Here is a 19,561-nt window from a genome sequence, read left to right as displayed (position 1 = left end):
TCCGCACAGGCCGTAGCGCCTGCCTGCGCGTCAGTGGCGAATCGCGAGCGGCGACGCGTGGTGAAAGCAGCGGCGAGTGGTCGAGAGTCGCGGAAGCGCATGCCTGCGCATCAGTGCGCGACTGCCCTACCCCTATGGACTAGGCCTGATGGTTTTGGGATTTTGGGGGAGTGGGGAAGTGAGTGGGAAGGTTAGATGAGTCATGGACCGTCTGGATTCGCGTGGCTTATGGGATTGCTTTTGAGTTAGAAGTGAATTGCTGAATAAAATGACCCAGAAACACAAAGAAACGTAGTTTTAACATCTTATATATATTATACATGTATATATCTCAAATACCTATTAAATTTTTTCCAAAAATGTAGGGTATGCCCGGGAATACCCGGGCACAACTGTAGGTCCGTCCATGGTTGGATGGTTGTGTGGCGTCATCGACGGAGGAGATGAAATAGAATGTGCAAGGCAAATCTATATTTTTAGGGCATTTAATTTCACCGGTCTAGATTTTGATAGAGAAGTGCTTGGTCGAGTTTAGGATAGATGGTCGTACTTTAAGAGAGGTTTGTGTATCGTCATCTAGTGCCACTTGAGCGATCTAACATTACATGTGTTGCGGGATCGAGTGGTGGTTGAAAAGCACTTGAAAACTTTTTTTGTGAAAATGCTAACTTGAACTTGAGGGAGTGGTTGTCTTGAGGTGCAACACTTGAGGTTAGCATGTTTGTACTGGTGTATGGGTGTTGGCATGGTGGCTAGCCTAGCCAACCGAGCGGACTGCCAGGAGCAACAATCAAACTGCCAATGGGCTAGAGCACGAGAACCGCCCAATTTGAAAGTGGGAACATCGTGGGATCGATGTACACCAATCGTGGCCCATCAGACCTGTCCAGCGGGCCATCAAGCGGCTCACATATCATCCTACCAGACCCTACAAAGTAGAAAGTTGATATGTGAGTCCACTAGAGGTGTCCAGTATGGACCGGATGGGCTTACTTGCCCGTTGGAGGACTGTCTATGCTGGAGGTCGGACTGGTGGGAGGTCCGATGGGACCGCTAACTAGGACGATGACAAGTGGGGCCGCATATTACAGGTGATCGTCGGCACATGTGCACGCTAGCCATTGGGACAACCCGTCCAACTGCCCCAGGTTGCATGGATGAGAACCCTCAACAACTCTTGGCCACTCCCCTCTATAAATAGAGGGTGCACGGTCAATGATTCCAGTGAGAAACAAAATAAATTTGATTGTCCAAACAGAAAATGAGAACCAATGACTTGCTTGGATGGTTTGATTGCACCTTTTAGCTATTCAATTAAGTTCAAGGTTTGATGGCCTACGTGGTTTATTAATGCAACTATCTTTTAAATGATATGTAAAATATAGTTTTTCAACAATGAGGCACATATAGCAGCTTCGTCAATCTTAAAATCCTTAGATCCACTTTCCTGCATGCATTGTTTGGCATGAATATGCCTGTGTGGATGCTTAAAGTGTGTTTTGGAAGGAAAAAAAAATACAACACATTAGAATTGTGAATTGCCTCAATAAAAGAATGTGGCCGGACTTTAAAGCCACCCTCATGAAAAAAAGGAAGAAACCAGGAGTTCTGAATTTAACTGAAATTGAAAGGCATGAAAGAAAATACCAAATGCGTGAGCCAGGAACACCGTGTATATATGTTTGAGCAATGATATGCTGAGTACCACGCAGCAAGTGATCAATGATGGACTGCCTGCGCTGTGCTGTGTTGTTCACGGCTGCAGTGCAGCAGAGAATCTACCAAACCCACGAGCCACGACGCTGGAGATGACACTGCAAAGGTGCATGGCACCAACCTCCTGAATTCCTTTATTTAGATAACGAACCTCCTGAATTCCTACGCAACCACTATCCCCTGTTTCACATATGACATCTCATACTTCCTAATTATCACAAGCGGATCCATTTTAAAGTTGCTCTGGAAACTGTGATTAATACTTGTGCTTTTTAAATGAAGACACCGTCGGCGTCGAGGCACCCTTTTGGCGTATGGTTGATGGTTAGGGATCAACCAGCAAGACCGGTAGCTTGTTACTGGTAGGGTATGCTGCACACTGTTGTTGGCTTCTCTCACGAGGAGCATTCTGTTGATGAATGATTTGCAACTTGTAAATATAGCCAAAGACATAATTATTACATTCAAAGTTTATGCTTTCAGATCAAGCAACCTTCAATATTCAAACTGTAAAATTTTTTATTAAAAAAGAGAGAGCTTAGATAAGTACACTGTGTCACCGTCATGTTTCATTCTTGTTCTTTGTTACATCCATCCATATATAATCGATCCATGTCATAGTTAGGGATGCTGTTTCTCCTTGGCTCTCCGCTATAGTTAGCGTGGTGAGTGTCTCACATGGTAAAATTAGCACCTTTATATACTTTCTTCTTTACATCAATTCCTAATATTGCCTCGCGTCTGATACTCTGATATAAGCCTCTACATCGACACCATAGTTGTCCCTCTTGTAAGATGAATTTCTGACTTAATGTAAGGTGCTTGACAGAGCTAAATCAGGCATGGGCATGGACTCTATAAAGTGATGAGTAAAAGCAATGCCGGGAAGATCATAGAGTAAATGTAAAATGCATTACAAGTTACACTTTTCAGCAAAAAAAAAAGAGGCACATGATGATCTGCATCTGCTGATTGTTCGGGATGGAAAAGAGAGAGAAGTTTCGAAGAACAGGTTGATTGATTGGTGATGGGCAATGAGATATGACGGTACGGTGGGGGATGTTAGATGGAATGGAATGGGTGACCGTGCAAATACATCCAAAATAGGAGGAGCGACGTGGGAAAGCTCCCCGCGTCCTCCTCCTCTCCCTTTCTCTCTCTCTCGTCGTCCAGGGATGCTTGCTCTGCGTCCCTCCGCCCCTCCCTCCCCCACCACCTGAGGAAAAAAAAAAAAGCGTAACTTTAACCAACCAAACCCACCACCGCCTGCCTCCGCGATTCCCAGCCCAATTAACCCGGAACACAAAGAACTTGCATCCCAACGCCACCGGTGGGATCGCCGGACACCTTACGCACGCGCGGGCCTTGCCTTGAAATCCCCGGAACACACGGGGAGGAGCATGTCGCGGGTGGCGTCGCTGTCGCCGTCCTTGTCGGGCGACGAGGTTGACGTGGAGGAGGAAGAGGAGGACGAGGGCGTCGACGGCTACCGCAAGGGCGGCTACCACGCCGTCCGCCCCGGGGACCAGTTCGCCGCCGGCCGCTACGTCGCGCAGCGGAAGCTCGGCTGGGGCAACTTCTCCACCGTCTGGCTCGCCTTCGACGTCCAATCACAGGTAGGCGCGCCGCGCGCCCTCTGCTGGCCTCTTCCGCATGAGATCGCGCGCGGGCATCTTCTCCCCGGCGATCGAGGGCAGGAGGCTCAAGATCGCCCGCCTTCCCCCCCGCCGCGCGATCGCTCCTACCACCTCCGCTTCGTAATGCGATTGCCCGCCTAGAATAGATCTCGAGCTTTGTCGATTAGCGGCGCACCGATCGATCGCTTGATCGGATCGCAAGTACTCGTCCGCCCTGCCCTGCCCTGCCCTCGGGCCCCACGCGAGGCCAGGGGAATGGGCATGGGATTGGGATTGCGACGGGGCTGTCGGATACTCACTCGGATTTTATAGGCTTCGTTTCACTAGACTATGGATTCGGTTTGTCGTTTCTTTCCCCATTTGGGAGTTTGGTTCATCCGTTTGCCGCTGCCATTGGGAAAGCCTTTACTCTTTCGTAACACAACAAAACAACCAGAACCAGGTGGGTTCAGGTTCAGGTCTTACACGCTGGAGCTGGAGGGAAACAATGCCAAATTGAAGTTTTCATTTATTTTCTACTAGCAGTACAATACAAAAATAAATTCAGTTGCCAGTACCGGGGGGCAAACTCTTTTAATGCCCCTCGTTTCTCGTAGTAATGTGGTTTACGTTAACTATAACCATGATTAACTATAACCATGATTGTAATTATTTCTCTGGATACTCTGCTCTCTTTGACTAGAGTTGTGAAATTGGGCAAAAGAAAAACTAAACATTGTTTTCACAAATGGTACTCTTCTTTCTGCAGAGATACGTGGCCCTGAAGATCCAAAAGAGTGCGCCTGAGTTTGCGCAAGCTGCTCTCCATGAAATCGAGTTCCTATCAGAGATCACCAAGAGGGACCCGTCGAACTGCAAATGCATCATTCAGCTGGTAGATCACTTCAAGCACGCGGGGCCGAACGGGCAGCATATCTGCCTCGTCTTTGAGTTACTGGGAGATAGCTTGCTTAAGCTGGTACAGTACAACCGGTACAAAGGCATCGGGTTAGATAGGGTGAAGCGAATATGCAAGTCGATTTTGGTAGGCCTTGATTACTTGCACAATGAGCTTGGCATCATCCATTCAGATTTGAAGCTTGAGAACGTTCTCCTTGTCTCGACCATTGATCCCTCCAAGGACCCCGTTCGCTCTGGGCTTAAACCTAACCTCGAGAGGCCTGAGGGAAACCCTAATGGTGAAGCTGCTCTTAACGCGATTGAGAAGAAGCTAAAGATGAGAGCAAGGAGGGTGCTTGCAAAGCTTGCTGAGAAAAAAAAATCAGCTGTGGAATCTTCGCGCTCAGAAAGGAGCTTGGATGGAATTGATCTTACATGCAAGATTGTGGACTTTGGGAATGCTTGCTGGGCTGACAAGCAATTTACAGATTTTATCCAGACAAGGCAGTATCGGGCGCCAGAGATCATTCTAGGTGCAGGATACTCGTTTTCTGTCGACATGTGGTCATTTGCATGTATTGCTTTTGAGCTCGCAACAGGAGAAATGCTATTTACACCCAAGGAAGGCCACGGATACAGTGAAGATGAGGTATATATCGCATTCCTCATGAGCCTAGCTATTTTGTTCATCTTTGAGTTGGCTTCAATTACTCAGTGCATGCCCACAATCCCACTATAGAATTATCCAATTTAATGAAGTGAAAAGTAAGCACTGACATGGACAAAAAAATGGCTACCATAAATAATATGTGCTGACATGCACTGGCACGCAGAAGTATGTCTAAACTCAGGAAACAACCATAGTCAACATGAATATCGTTAGCATTAGAATTTGGAGCTGGACAAAAAAATCCATTACTCCTGTAATCTTGTTTACCTCGAATAGCTACAACAATTAACATGTGCACCCAAAAAATATCAGGGGAATGGTTTTCCTTTCAGCCTCCAAGATTAAAAACTGCTAGTGTTCTCGACTTTGAATATTAGATTAATCAACAATATTCTGAAACGCCAGTTCCAATAGACATTGAAACTTTAGTTACATTTGGCATATTGGCATTATCATGAACACTGAGAGCATGAAAGCTAAGCCTTGCAAACTCTAGTAGATTATTATCTTTTAGCCCTTTAGTTACTTGATTGACGACCGAAGGTTGTCTGCAGGATCACTTGGCTTTAATGATGGAACTACTTGGCAAGATGCCAAAAAAGGTATGCCCAGCATTTTTTTTGCAATTCAATTCTTTGTTTCTGAAATATCAAGCTAACATGTATACTTTTCGAAATGAATTCAGATTGCAACCATGGGAACACGATCAAAGGAATATTTTGACCGCCATGGAGATCTGAAGCGGATAAGAAGGCTGAAATTGTCATCCATTGAACGTGTCCTTGTCGACAAATACAAAATTTCTGAATCTGATGCCCGGGAATTTGCCAGATTTCTTTGCCCTTTACTCGACTTTGCACCAGAGAAGAGGCCAACAGCTTTAGACTGCCTAAAGCATCCATGGCTTCGATATAACGAGGATGGGCCTCTTAACAATAAGGATGCCAAGAACATTGATCTGGCCCAAAGCACAGGGAGTATCACCAGTGGTGACTGTACAAATATTGATTTGACGAGCAAAAAAGGCGGCCCCACTGGAACTTGTGATAAGACTGCTGATGCGAAACACAACACAAGAAGCATTACCAGCAGTGCTTCCATGAACACTGATGTACAGCCCAATACTGGAAACATTGCCAACAGACTTGCCAAAAATGTTGATGTAAATCCGAACATTGGATCCATCACTAATAGAGACACCAAGACTTCTGATATGAAGCCCCACATTGGAAGCATCACCATCAGTGATGCCAAAAGCTCTAATGCAAAGCTGGATACAGGTAACGTCACTGATAGAAATGCCAAAACGCTCAATATAAAGCCCAACTCTGACAACATCTCCAGCAGAGATGATAAGAGCAATAATGGGGACACCACCAATTCCATTGTTGTCAACAAAGATGTGAAGCGCAGCATTAGAAGTGTTGTTAATTCTTATATCAGGAACTTTGATGCACAATGCAACACTGGAAGCCCTGCTAACAGTGATGCTCGGAACTCATCAGATATGAAACCCAGCACTAGAATTGTTAGCAGTGCTGATAATGCCAAGTGTATGGACATAAAACCGACCAGCGGAAGTGCTAAGAGCAATGACACCAGTGCTAAGAGCAATGACACCATCAATGCTAATGTGAAATCCAACACTGGAATTGTTGCAAACAGTGATGCCAAGAACACCGATGTACAGACTAACATTGGAAGTGTCGACAGCAGCGATGATTACAGCGTTGACTCAAAACCAAACATTGGTCGGGTTGCTGCAAGCATACAGAGGTTGGAGAGCAGCATGAGTAAAGTGCAAAGCGGGAAATACAGGTGATACATCACATGCTAGTGCTGACGAAATACCTATTTTCACTGGCTTGGATATATGTTCATTGTGGAGAGGCTCATTCTTTTGCATTAAATTTCTACTATTGATTTGATTGCTGAGGATAATAACTACTTATCCAGGGTCAACATTCCTCAGGCCAACATTCCTCAAGATTGAGGATCTGGCAGGTACCAGCTGGCGTTATTGTATATCTCCATTCCCACTAACTGTACAAAGTTTTGTATTTGCCCACAGAACTTACACGGAGGTAAATATTCCCCATACATACCCTGGAACAAATTGTATTAATGCTCACAGATTGACTGCACTCAAAATTACATAGCATTCTTTTGGACATTTTAGTGGGTAAATATGGAATCTCTTTGGGAATATACTTGTATATGCAGTAGTAGCAGTCTAGCAGAAGATTGCTGTTCCTATTATCGCGGATGCACTGGAAAGGGAAGAATTATACTCTGACCAGTCACGCGGCATCTTCTCTTGATTATGTTCATATTCTGCTCTCAGTGAAAAAGAAGAGATTTCATTGTGTCATTTAACACGGATCACCATTTATCTGAGCAGGGGTGTCTGACATTTTTGTTTGGTTTATGGTTTGAGATTTGCTTGTAAAATGCGGGACAGGTGTTGTATAAAACTATTCTTTTATGTTCATTTTGTAGTGAACAATCATATAGATGGATTTTTTTTTTTTCACTTTATGTGTTCAAACTATACAGGAGCTCAATTTCTCGAAACATTTATCTTATTCACAGAAGGCATAACTTTATTAGCTTGAGCATTTGCTCGTCCGTCTTGGTCAATCTTTTTGTGATTGTGGGATGTTAACTATGTTAACTGGTACTAAGGAAGGATTCAAATGGAGATGATTCAAATGTGAGAGTAGGTTTTAAGGGGCTTCACTAGTGGAGCTATGAAGCCGTTTCATTTTATTCTGTTTGGTAGAAAAAGCCGGTGGAGAAGCTCTGTCAAACGGGGTCTAACTTCGATAACCAATTTTTGCTATACAGTAAACGTATTCATGAAACAGCAAAATCATACAATTATTGAACTACCTCCACAAACAATGAACTTATAGTTTCAAATTCTATACAGATGCAATTGTGATCAAAGTTTGTATTAGAGGGCAATAGCAACAAAAGTACCACTTATTCTTTTCTGCAATTCGAGGGCCGTAGCTAAAACAAAGATCACATGTTTATATTTGTGATTGAGGAGAGTACTTGGTTCTGGCCTTCTTTGCTCGAAACAAAACGCCAAAGCTTCTAGAAATATGATTGAAGTGTCCATAGCCATGGATCAGCACATGCCATCCATCCCTTCGACGGTTGGCCAGATGGTCATAACTCGTTTTCAGAGTCAGGGGTTGCCCCTAAGAGCAAGGCTAATCAGCTTGTCTATGAGCCAAGCTATGCCTATTAGCCAAGGAAGATGGTCTCATTTAATCAAATTTGGTAGGCAATTTTGGCAAAATAGTCACGGTTTGTAATATGCAAAAATCTGATTCGCTCTTAAACATAAACCTAGTTCACTCGCTAAAGCATTTCTTAGGGCCTTGTTTAGTTTCGAAAAATTTTGCAAAATCGACACTGTAGTACTTTCGTTTGTATTTGATAAATATTGTCCAATCATAGACTAACTAGGCTCAAAAGATTCGTTTCGTCAATTTCGACCAAACTGTGCAATTAGTTTTTATTTTCGTCTATATTTAATACTCCATGTATGCGTCTAAAGATTCGATGTGACGGGAAATGTGAAAAATTTTGCAAAATTTTTTGGAACTAAACAAGGCCTAGATTGATACGACATCCAGTACCCGCCTTTCCAATATAGAGGAGTTGGTTAGTTTAGCACCTAGTCACGGTTTCCAATACGACATCCATGTCCACCCATGATGCAAAGAGTTTCCAAGAATTACTGATGTACAGTGACGGCCTAACATATAGCCAATCTATGCTCTCTTGTTTTATAATGGTGCTACAAAATATGGAGCATCTGGATGTTACTAGATCCAAGTTTTTATGTGTTCACATCTTTTTATTTTTGAGAAAAGAAGTCATTTTCAGCCTATACGACCACACATCCAAGTGTGGGTTCACACTTATGGAGTATTTCATTTGGGGAGTGACTTCATTATAGGCCTTGTTTAGTTCTAAAAAAATTTACAAAATTTTTCACATTCTTCATCAAATCGAATCTTTAGACGCATGCATAGAATATTAAATATAGACAAAAATAAAAACTAATTACACAGTTTGTTATTTGCGAGACGAATCTTTTAAACCTAGTTAGTCTATGATTGAACAATATTTTTCAAATACAAAAAAGTGCTACGGTGTCTATTTTGCAAAAAAAAAAAAAAAACTAAACAAGGCCATAGATAAAGCGATGCACCATATGAGTCCATTTCTCAATTTAGTAAAATAAACTCATTCCTCGTACTATTAATCATTAATCATTTGTGAGGAACGAGACCGTGATGGATCAATTTATTATATTCTATAGTAAACTAAATAAAAATTAAAGAGTGAGATGATAATGGACCACTATGTTCACGAACACAAAAGAAAAAAACCATAGTGTGCGTAGCAATTATTTTGTGTTTGTTAACTTAAAATTGCAAGACTCGTAAAAAAATGCGCATGCCAAACTCTTATTAAGGCCTTGTTTAGATGCGAAAAGATTTTGGATTTCGCTACTGTAGCACTTTCGTTTGTTTGTGGTAAATATTGTCCAATCATGGACTAACTAGGATCAAAAGATTCATCTCGCGATTTACAGTCTGTGCAATTAGTTTTTATTTTCATCTATATTTAATGCTTCATATATGTGCCAAAAGATTCGATGTCACAGAAAATCTTAATTTTTTTTGGTTTTTTAGAGTGAACTAAACAAGACCTAAGGCACACACTCCAGGAGGCAGGAGCCTTCCGCGCCGAACGCGGCTCGCCACTCTTCCTCCTCCTCCCCCCTTCCCGTAGGCGCCTTCGTCGTCCTCGCCCCAGCCTTGCGGACGCTGCTGCCGTGGATCGCAGATCGACCCTGACTCTGCCCGATTTCTTCTCTCGTCGGTAAGGAAACTCGGCTGGAAAAATGCTCGTTCATTCTGCAGATACTTTTTTTTTCTTTCTTCTTTTCTTTTCTTCGTCGCCAGCCCTCGATTCCAATGTCTTCGTTTCTCTCCTACCGGTCCACCTTGTCGCGGATTTGTTTGATGCCCGCATTTCTAGATTTGTTGGTTTCCATTCACTTCGATCGCGCGCCTGATTATATAGTGATTAGAAGCACCATATAATTCGTAACTCATAACGTGATCCGGCAAATTTGTTCCGTCAAAAGGATCGTTCCCCGCACAAAATATGATGGCCAATCCGAGCGGGGCGGCACACATTGGTAATGTGAGAAATCGGTTGTGTAACCAGCTGCAATGTGACTCTTTGGTGATCAGGTTATTTGAAATCGGTTGTGTAACCAGCTGCAGATACTTGTTATTTTAGATGGCTTTCCCATGGTGTTTCCTTTTTAGCGTGCACGGAGTTTTGTTCTGTTGATGTAGTATTCTTTGATTATCCTAATGTCAATATTTTTCGAAAATAATCCTAATTACATTGGGTATCGACACTTTAAAAAAAGTAATAAAATGGATCATAGGACACTAATTGGAGAGAAGTAGTTTTTAAGTTCCCTCACATGACCACCGTTCAGTTCAAATCAGAAAATTTGGTATATACACCGAAGTGTGCAAATAAGTATACAACCGTTGAAGATTGAGTGGGGAACATGATTACAGTTCCTCTGAACAATAAAGCAACTGCATTGTTCAGAGGAACTGTAATCATTGTTTGGGTGCAAAGCAGTAATCACATAAATAGCGTGACTATTTATTAGTTTGCTTGTGCAAATGTGCAAAATCTGAGATTTACAATCACAAAGTAATTGTTTCTTGTTGTGCTTTATAAATCTTGTCAGATGCTAACATAAATGGTCATTTCTTACATATTGCAGAGTGTGGAAAACCCTGCAATGAAATGGAAAAATACTTTGAGGGAAATGGCACCCCTGAGGTCCACAGGCAGATTCTTTCGACGCCATCCTTCAGCTCTCTGCTTACTGATTTTCCTACTTGTATTGTACAAGTATTTCTTCGGCTGGTTCACCCTCATCGTGACCACATCACCTATCTTCCTAATCGCTGGCGTCTTTCTTGGAATACTCTTGGCATACGGTGAACCAAACAATCCTGAAAAAGATCATGTCTACAAAAAAATTGAGAATGCTCGGAGTTCAGATATCCATGGTAGCAGCAAATCTGTTAGGGGTGTACCTCTTCCTACAATTCCGTCCGGTGAAGAGAGAGTGGCGAAGCACAAAAACAGGGTTAAGAAAATTAGGAAGCGATCTCATGGTGTAGCTTCTTCTGAACCAGGATCAAGTGAATCAGGTGGTTCAGATACTGATACTGCTCCAATGCTTCATGCATTTCATCATCTTAGGTCGGGCAGCAATTCATCACAGTCCTCTCAAGATGTTGACTCCAATGACAGCAGCACTGAAGATGGAGCGGAAAACCAACAGGGCAGTGATGGCAACGTACGCAAGGAGAAACATCATGCTAAAGTTGTAGCATGGACTGCTGACGACCAGAAGAACATACTGAAAATCGGGTGCTTGGAGATTGAGCGTAACCAAAGGTTGGAGACCCTAATTGCTAGGCGTCGGGCAAGAAAACACGCAGACAGGAACTTGATAGAATTTGGTAGCACTGATTGCTTACCCACTATTGAAGAACTATCAAAGTTCAATGTTCAAATTCCTGCTGTTTTTGCTCCTAGGAAAAATCCTTTCGATCTTCCTTACAATGAAGATAACTTCCCAGATTCTGCTCCATCTGCGTTGTTGGAAACAGGAAACCCATTTGATCTACCAACTGAGCAAGCAAATGAGAGCAGCTCCAATGGAGGAGCCAACTCAAGCCATGCTGAACCTATTCCTGTAGCATGTCAATTACAGAGGAGTGCACTGTTGAGGAGGCATGAGAGCTTCACTGAAGGAGCACCATTCCTTAGTGAATTTTTGCAAGATACACAGCCTTCCCGATTCAGACCATACTTCATGACAGAAAAAATGGCTAACGAGGGAATGCCAGATCCAGTTCTTGAAGGAGAAACTAGTGAAAAGAGCAACTCCAAGGCCAGCTCTGCTCAAGACTCTGCTAGTACTTCTTCAGTTGCTGACCAAGAAAGCCAGAAAGATGTTCTGGAGGATTGCTCAAACCAAGGACAACAATCTTCTTTCACTCAAACGGAGGAACATGCACATATAGCTCGGCATGTAAGGGAGGTTTCTCTTGCCCTTGACATGGAGCCACCTGTATTAATTAGTGATTCCTCTGATGATGACATATCACTGTCTGGTGAACATATAAATGATTGGGAGGAAGCACAACAGAGTGAAAATTTCAGTTTTTCTCAGAATACATCACTACAGGATCCTAGTGTCACGCAACACCATCAAGAAATAGATATGACAAGCAATGGATTGAATCAGATGTCCCCACATTCAAATGATCTCGAGCTGACATCAACATCAACTGAAACTACTGATGATCCTTTTGAAATGAATGACATTGAACCACCAGGTACCATAGAGTAATATATCCTTTTTCAGCTAGTATTTGTGTAATGAATCCCACATTTTATAAGTGTTTTCCTACTTTCTAGCCAAGGAAGTGGTCGTCATTGATGATACCCACGTTCTGGATCCTGTTCCTGTATACGATTCAAGTCCATCTGGAAGCGAGAGGCCCGCACCTATTGGTTTAGTAACTGATGGAGCTGTCTTGAAAGATGGTAACCAAAGATTACAATGAACTAGTCAGTTCTAATCGTGACATAACACTGTCATTCTTTTTTTCCTAAAGTACAGAATCAAATTGCAGGTCATGTTCGTACTCTTGATGCTGAAGCAAGCGTCGAAGAAGGGGTTTCACCATCAAGAATGGAGGCTTCTTCTAGTGAGGTAGCTGAACTTAGTTTGAGTTCTGTGGAGGAAAGCAAATTTCTAGAGAAAGAAGTCTCTGAGATAAGAGAGCAGTCCATGGTTGGCCATGTCGAAGCACATGGAGGTTCTGTCAGTCATGCTGATCCTTCAGTATGTGATATAAGTTCTCAGCCAAGTACTGGAAGTTCAACAAATGGTAAATCTCATTGATTAGGATCTTTTCACCTGAATATTACTAATCTACATGAATTAAGGTAGTTATTGTGGACGGGGAGCATTTAAGCAAGGTCACAATAAGTATAGAAAAAGAAAAAGGTGCCTCCAAAACATAGTTTTGTATAAAATATTTATATTTATTCTTTTGCAGGTAAAATATCTATATTTCTGACTTTGGATAGGTTCTTCTCAATCATTAGTACATCTGAAATAGTAAAACAAAAAAGTTATATAAATTTCAACACTATGCCAAGCAACCTTGTGTAGCTGCACCTGAGCATATGCATTATGTGATAAGAAACAGCAGCAACACTAACAGACAAATCAAACCTGTCAAAGCTGGACAACAATTAGACACATTAGGTATTCATTAGGTTCCAGATGAACTGATGTTTATGGATTATGATAGCAATTCAGCTGATAGCATGCAGTAAGTTGCTGGGATAATGACTCTGCATATCTGGATCCAGCAGCACGGTTCATCTTGATAAACTCTCTGCCAATACACTAAGCAACTACCTGTGGGCTGTGGTTGTAACGCATGTACTTACCTTCCTCTGATTACTTGTTGGAACAGGTGATTCTGGCAGTAGTGCCACACCATCCTCCACAAACGCAGTTCTTTAGTTTCCAGAAAATGACAGCAGCACCGAGCATCAGGTTGGACATCTTCGGCAGTATTCCAAGGCGATTTTTATGGGGGCCGAGTTCTTGCTGAGTAACACTGGGAGGGAATATGTTTCTTGCAAAGGATTTCTTAGTGCTTCAAAGGGACTAGGCAACATGTTGGACCTGTATTAGTCTGGATTTATACTGAAGAAGATATGCATGCAACATTAGCATTAGCACTTCACTGTAAAATGGCTAGATATGGTTCTTTCGGTCTCTTTCTCGATTGTGAATACCTTGTGGACTGTCAATTTTGTGCTGTAATTTGTCAGTCCGCTGCTTCAAGTACCTTAGTTTTATGAATTGCTTCTGGAACTCATACTATCTGGTGTGCAGTTGCCCTAGCGTCTGAAGTTTACCTTGCGTGGCTGCTTCTAGTTCCAGGGACATATTCATGTAGTGCTATGGTGTTCCTCCGCATTGTCCTGCGCTTAATTGTGTTTGCCGTCTTGTTAGGCGTTGTGTTGGTCGCTAGAGTCCTCTAGTGTTTTACATGTCATTTTGATGCGCTGCAACACTAACAAGTCCTCTTGATGAAATGTGTGAAATTTGAAAATCACCCCCTAAACATACTAACATGAATGTGGGAAGATCTGATTGTTGATAGCATATTGAGTTGCAACTTGCAAGTCCAGTGAACCAAACAAACATCAACACTGATCAGTGATGCTAGCTCATTGCTCAACAACATGCACGCATACTTCACTTGGTAAGACGATCCCACTGTAAAAAGGAATCCATTATTTTTTATTTTAAATTTGTTTTTTTGGAAAAAAAGTTGTCTAGTTTTTTAAATAAAAAAAATTACTCTCCCCTAGTCAACTGAAATGTCTAGATATAAATTTCCGCATTTCAGATGGTGATAATTTTCCAAGAGAGCTTGGATGAAGATAAAATTTATATAAAAATAGAGAGCTCGGTATCAATTTTCTTGGGCACCAAGATGATTATAAATAAGGACAAAGGGGTGATGGACTACGAAATTGTGATAATCAAATCTGCATTTTTTGTATAAATTTACCTCCATTCAAGCTCATATAGAAATTGATTCTGTGACCACGGAACGTAGGCACAAACTTCCCTTTCGGCCCCTCCAGTTTTGGCCCAGTAAAATGGGATGTTATGGAGACAGAAAGAAGTCAATGATCAAAGCATGGGCCTAAATGTGGTGCATTCAGCCCAGAACGATTAAGGCCTTGTTTGGCTACTGTAGCATTTTTGTTTTTATTTGATAATTATTGTCTAATCATGGACTAATTAGCCTCAAAAGATTCGTCTCGTAAATTACAGATAACTGTGTAATTAGTTATCTCTTTTATCCATATTTGATGTTTCTGCCGCAAGATTTGATGTTACGGGAATCTTAAACATTTTTGAAACTAAGGCATTTTAGTTAGCTAAAATTATTTTAGCTACTCTTGAGTGACTAATAAAACTAAACTATTTTAGCTTCTTTTAGTCAATGTGTTTAGAACTTTAGCTACTAAAGTGACTAAAATTTAGCTAACTAAAATTTAGCGAGGGATGGCCTAAATAAGGCCTAACCATGCGGCGACCAGGTCTGCTCGTCGGCTTTCTCCCTCTGAGCAGTGGTCCCCACTAGCCTTAAAACCTCTTGTCACTTGTCTCCTTCCCCCGACTCGCTCATGATTCCCCCTGCCCCCTGCCTTCCGGCCGCCGGCGCCGGCACCGGTGGCGGTGCCGCCGCCACCGGACCGGGCGCGTCACAGATCGTCGGCTCCCGCTCCAGTTCCTTCACTCGTCCTCCCCCCGCCGCCTCCCGTATCCACCTCCCCCGCCTACCCCCGCCACCTTCTGTCTCTTCCTCCAGCACCCCCACCGGCCCCTTCCCCAGCCTCGCCTCCTCCGCCCTCCAGCCCTCCGACGAGGCTCTGTCCTCCATGTCCCCGCGGGAGCAGACCTCTCTCCTCTCGCGGCTGCGCTGCTGGCGCCGCGCCCGGGACCTCCTCAACCGCCTGCGCGCGCTCCCCGGGTACGTCCCCAACCCCGTCCACGACGCCGTCCTCCTTCGCCACCTAGCCCGTGCGCGCCGGTGGGCGGAGCTCCACCGCGCCTGGCTCGGGATGACCCTCCCGCCCTCCAACCCGGCCTACGCAGCCCTCGCCGACGCGCTCGCCAAGGCCGGGTTGGCGCGGGGAGCCCTCCTGCTGCTCCGCCACATGCTGGCCCGGGGCGTCGCGCCTGATGAGGTGTCCATGAACACCTTCGTCCGCATCCTCAAGGACGAGGGCCGCCACGACGACGCGCTCACTCTCTTCTACAATTGGTGCGACGGCAGGTTCGAGGTCGATTTCCTTGATCTTGACTGCATCACGGTTGATTCGGACGGTCCTATGCAGTTCTTGCTTGCTGACATCTGTGACGACAAATTTGCTGCTGCTGCTGGTGCACCAGCCATTGAGGGACAGGAGTGTCCTAGGAAGCCGAAGCTTGTGGTGACATATAACACGTTGATTGATCTCTATGGGAAAGCTGGGAGGCTGAAGAACGCGCTGGACATGTTTCTGGACATGCCGGCTCATGGGGTTATGCCAGATACCTATACGTTCAATACACTAATCAACATATTTGGGTTATCTGGCAATTCAGCGCAGGCAGAGGTGCTGTTTGCTAGCATGATGGTTAGGGGTGTCAAGCCTGATACTAAGACATACAATGTAATGATGACTGTGTTTGCATCGATTGGGGATTTAGAGAGAGTTCTGAAGTACTACTATCAAATCGGGAAGGCATGCTTACATCCTGATGCTGTAAGCTATAGGATTTTGCTGCAGTTGCTATGTGAGAGGAAGATGGCACACGAAGTAGAAGATTTGATTGAAGGGATTCTCAGTTCTGGCTGTTCTGTTCATGAGCAGTCCCTGCCTATTGTCATGAAGATGTATGTTGATCTAGGATTGCTTGATGAGGCGATTGCATTCTTTGAGAGGCACTGCCGAGGTAAAGGGATCTCATCCAAGAACTTCAGTGCAATCATGGATGCTTTTGCAGAGAAGGGTCTGTGGGAAGAAGCTGAGCATATTTTCTGCTCTGAAAGAGGAGTTGGCAATGAGAAGGACATTGTGGAATATAATGTGATGATAAAGGCTTATGGTCAGGCAAAGCAGTATGACAGAGTCTCTTCTCTGCTTGAGAGCATGGAGGAATCTGGTGTTTCATCAGATGAGTGCACATATAATTCTTTGATTCAAATGTTTTCTGTTGGTGGATTTCCGCACAGAGCTAAGAAGCTGTTAGGCAAAATGAAAGATGCAGGATTTGAACCAAAATGTGAGACATACTCTGCCATCATTAGAAGTTATTCTTGCCATTGCTTGGTACCAGAGGCCATAGATCTGTTCAATGAAATGAAGACCTCAGGTGTTGAGCCGAATGTCATTGTTTATGGAATTTTGATTGACATGTTTGCAGAGACAGGGAATGTTAAGGAAGCACTTCACTATAGTAACCTGTTGGAACAATCTGGAATCTCTCCAAACCATATTGTTCTAACATCTCTTATAAAAGCATACAGCAAATTTAATTCCTGGAAGGAAGCACAGGATTTGTATTCAAGGATGAATGACATGGATGGCGGCCCTGACATCATTGCCTCCAATGCCATGCTAAACCTTTATGCAAAACTTGAGATGGTCACTGAGGCAAAAGAAATCTTTGAAAGCTTAAGGGGAAATAGTTGTGCTGACGCTGTTTCATACACTACCATGGCATATCTCTACAAGAGCATGGGCTTGCTTAGGGAGTCCATTAGAATTACACACAAATTACAAAAGCCAGGCTTACTATCTGATTGTGCTTCATGCAATGCTGTTATGGCGCTAAGGGCAACCTTAGAGATTGTGCAGAGTTAGTGCATCAAATGGTAGTGGCTAACATCCCACCAGATGCGTCAACATTTGGAATGATATTTTCTCTACTAAAAAATGGTCATGTTTCAACAAAAGAAGTTTTACAGCTAGAATCAGCATATAATGATGGCAAGAAGTCTGCCAAGCAAGCTATTGTTGCATTCTTGTTCTCCATAGCTGGCATGCATGCTGCTGCACTGGAGATTTGCGAGAAGATGTTAATGCCACAGTTGACAATGGATGCATGTGCATATAATGTTTGCTTCAAGGTCTATGCTTCCTGTGGGAAGGTGGAAAAAGCTTTCGGTTTGTTCATGCGGATGCGTGATCTGGGTCTCAAGCCAGACACATCTACTTGCATCCATTTGGCCACTTGTTATGGGAGACCTGGAGCATCGGAAGGCCTAGAGACAAATGGTTTTATTGAATACAGAAATAATCAGCTTATTATGCCTTCGCATAATACACTGGTTGCTTATATAGAGACTGGAAAAAATAATGTTTCAGTTCAGTTAGTGAAGAAATGATATGTACCAAACATATAGGACCACTTTATACTTTATACTTCACAAATGAGGTTGATTTAGTTGTACCTTCTGAAACTTGAAGCAAACATGCCTGGTGATCAGAAGTGGGCCAAGTTTGCTTCAATATATACAGAAAGCCAGATAGATTGGAAAGATTAGTGTGTATCTTTACTTACTAACTCATATATGCTTTACATCTTATAGCATTTTGATGTATCTGTAATGTGTTAGCCTGTTTGCTTGTTACATACCTAGCTCACTGCTATATATGAACAAAAAAACATATATCACCATCTTCATAACAGAGTCTGAACCACCATTCTTATTTAAGTGATATTTGAAATACTGTCATTGCTTGGTGTCTGATACCGCTCTCTGCCTTTGTTTTCAATTTTTTGTGGTAGTTCATCCCAGTTGATTATACCATGGCAACCTTTATTTGATTTGTTTTATAGAAATTAGTACTGCAATCATAATGGAATTATATATTGATATACTGTAATGATGAATTCAAACTTCATTATGTGTGACAGTGTGAGGGTCATTTTTATAATAAATATGCTTACTTGCTTAGTGGGGGCCAGTTACTTTGAATTGTTTAGACTTGATAGGTAATCGTCCAGATATGGAAGGGGACCATGATTACATCTATGTTCAAGGAATGTCAACAGAAGTATTTGGATCTGCTACTGTTATCCAGGGAGCAACTGAGCAAGGCACATGAGAGCTTTCTGTATGTGCACCAGGCAAGCTTGAAAAACGAGCAGACAACGGGTAGGAAAGGGCACACATTTAAGTTGATCACCTTTATAGGAAAGGGCAACAACATCTATAGCACCAAATAAGGGCCCGTTCGTTTAGGGTGGAACGGGATCAGGAATTGTTCCAGCTGATAAATCTTATAAAAATTTGTAAACCAATCCAGCTAGGAATTATTCCAGGCCTTCAATCTTGAAGAAATGAACAAGGCCTAAGTATATATTATGAAAGTCGTTGCAACCAAATTTGGCGTGACACCCAAGTTAATTCGGCTATGCGAGTGATGCCAAGAGGCTATCAATTTGATCTCATGATGAGAAAACATTGTCCAAACTATACTTGTACCGTGATTTTTGGCGGATTTCTATTATATATTTATCTAAGTCTATTACCGACGAGGCTAGACGGAACTCTGGCCAAGTGCCAGCGCTTGGCCAGCGAGGCAAGGTCGCTAGTCCATCTATACGTCCCAATTAACGGGATTAGACATATCGTTGCTGGGCTCCGACGAGACAAAGACAACTTACATGCGTCCATGTTAATGAAGGCCGATGTACATGACTGGACACCAATGAGGCGAAAGTCATCCTCTTCGTTAACATATTCCGTTTATTACTGCAACGTGGCGATGATGATGTCACGACCGAGTCTCGGTGACATAAAGCCACCCATATTATTATTGCTACACCATATATTGTATATGGTTGACGAAGAGTGATTAACTATTTGACGACCATAAAGCGCAACTTAATCGGAGGTTTTCTGCAAGCCCGTCTTGTGGA

General features: G+C 43.0%; 3 protein-coding genes across 4 annotated transcripts; all 3 read left to right on the top strand.

The window, feature by feature from the left end:
• LOC8077276 (serine/threonine-protein kinase SRPK) lies at positions 2,668 to 7,435 on the top strand. 2 transcript variants are annotated; one of them, XR_002450213.1, is made up of 6 exons: positions 2,668 to 3,332; positions 4,102 to 4,881; positions 5,457 to 5,504; positions 5,588 to 6,720; positions 6,859 to 6,986; positions 7,126 to 7,435. XR_002450213.1 is itself a non-coding variant. In XM_002462802.2 (5 exons), the coding sequence occupies exons 1-5, from the start codon at positions 3,117 to 3,119 to the stop codon at positions 6,893 to 6,895; spliced, it is 2,214 nt and encodes a 737-aa protein (XP_002462847.2). In that variant the 5' UTR covers positions 2,668 to 3,116; the 3' UTR covers positions 6,896 to 7,435. The 2 variants fall into 2 exon arrangements, 1 of the variants encoding a protein (XP_002462847.2); XM_002462802.2 differs by having other exon boundaries at positions 6,859 to 7,435.
• LOC8077275 lies at positions 9,666 to 13,943 on the top strand. Its single transcript, XM_002462801.2, has 5 exons — positions 9,666 to 9,810; positions 10,745 to 12,377; positions 12,460 to 12,588; positions 12,678 to 12,935; positions 13,533 to 13,943. The coding sequence occupies exons 2-5, from the start codon at positions 10,763 to 10,765 to the stop codon at positions 13,580 to 13,582; spliced, it is 2,052 nt and encodes a 683-aa protein (XP_002462846.2). The 5' UTR covers positions 9,666 to 9,810; positions 10,745 to 10,762; the 3' UTR covers positions 13,583 to 13,943.
• Positions 15,233 to 18,236, top strand: LOC8074226 (pentatricopeptide repeat-containing protein At1g73710). The gene is given in 2 exon segments (XM_021452211.1): positions 15,233 to 17,449; positions 17,452 to 18,236. Coding segments are annotated over 2 exon segments (2,748 nt in total). The 5' UTR covers positions 15,233 to 15,270; the 3' UTR covers positions 18,021 to 18,236.

The sequence above is a fragment of the Sorghum bicolor genome, chromosome 2, assembly GCF_000003195.3.
Source record: "Sorghum bicolor cultivar BTx623 chromosome 2, Sorghum_bicolor_NCBIv3, whole genome shotgun sequence".
NCBI lineage: Eukaryota > Viridiplantae > Streptophyta > Magnoliopsida > Poales > Poaceae > Sorghum > Sorghum bicolor.
This window is presented reverse-complemented; position numbering and strand designations above follow the sequence as displayed.

What these genes read in the sequence shown, in the direction of transcription:
- LOC8077276 (XM_002462802.2), top strand. Translation starts at nt 3,117, where the DNA reads ATGTCGCGGGTGGCGTCGCTGTCGCCGTCCTTGTCGGGCGACGAGGTT. An exon ending in ACGGATACAGTGAAGATGAG is followed by an intron (nt 4,882 to 5,456) that starts GTATATATCGCA and finishes GGTTGTCTGCAG; the next exon opens with GATCACTTGGCTTTAATGAT. An exon ending in GTGCAAAGCGGGAAATACAG is followed by an intron (nt 6,721 to 6,858) that starts GTGATACATCAC and finishes CTACTTATCCAG; the next exon opens with GGTCAACATTCCTCAGGCCA.
- LOC8077275 (XM_002462801.2), top strand. Translation starts at nt 10,763, where the DNA reads ATGAAATGGAAAAATACTTTGAGGGAAATGGCACCCCTGAGGTCCACA. An exon ending in GAATGACATTGAACCACCAG is followed by an intron (nt 12,378 to 12,459) that starts GTACCATAGAGT and finishes CCTACTTTCTAG; the next exon opens with CCAAGGAAGTGGTCGTCATT. An exon ending in TGGAGCTGTCTTGAAAGATG is followed by an intron (nt 12,589 to 12,677) that starts GTAACCAAAGAT and finishes ATCAAATTGCAG; the next exon opens with GTCATGTTCGTACTCTTGAT.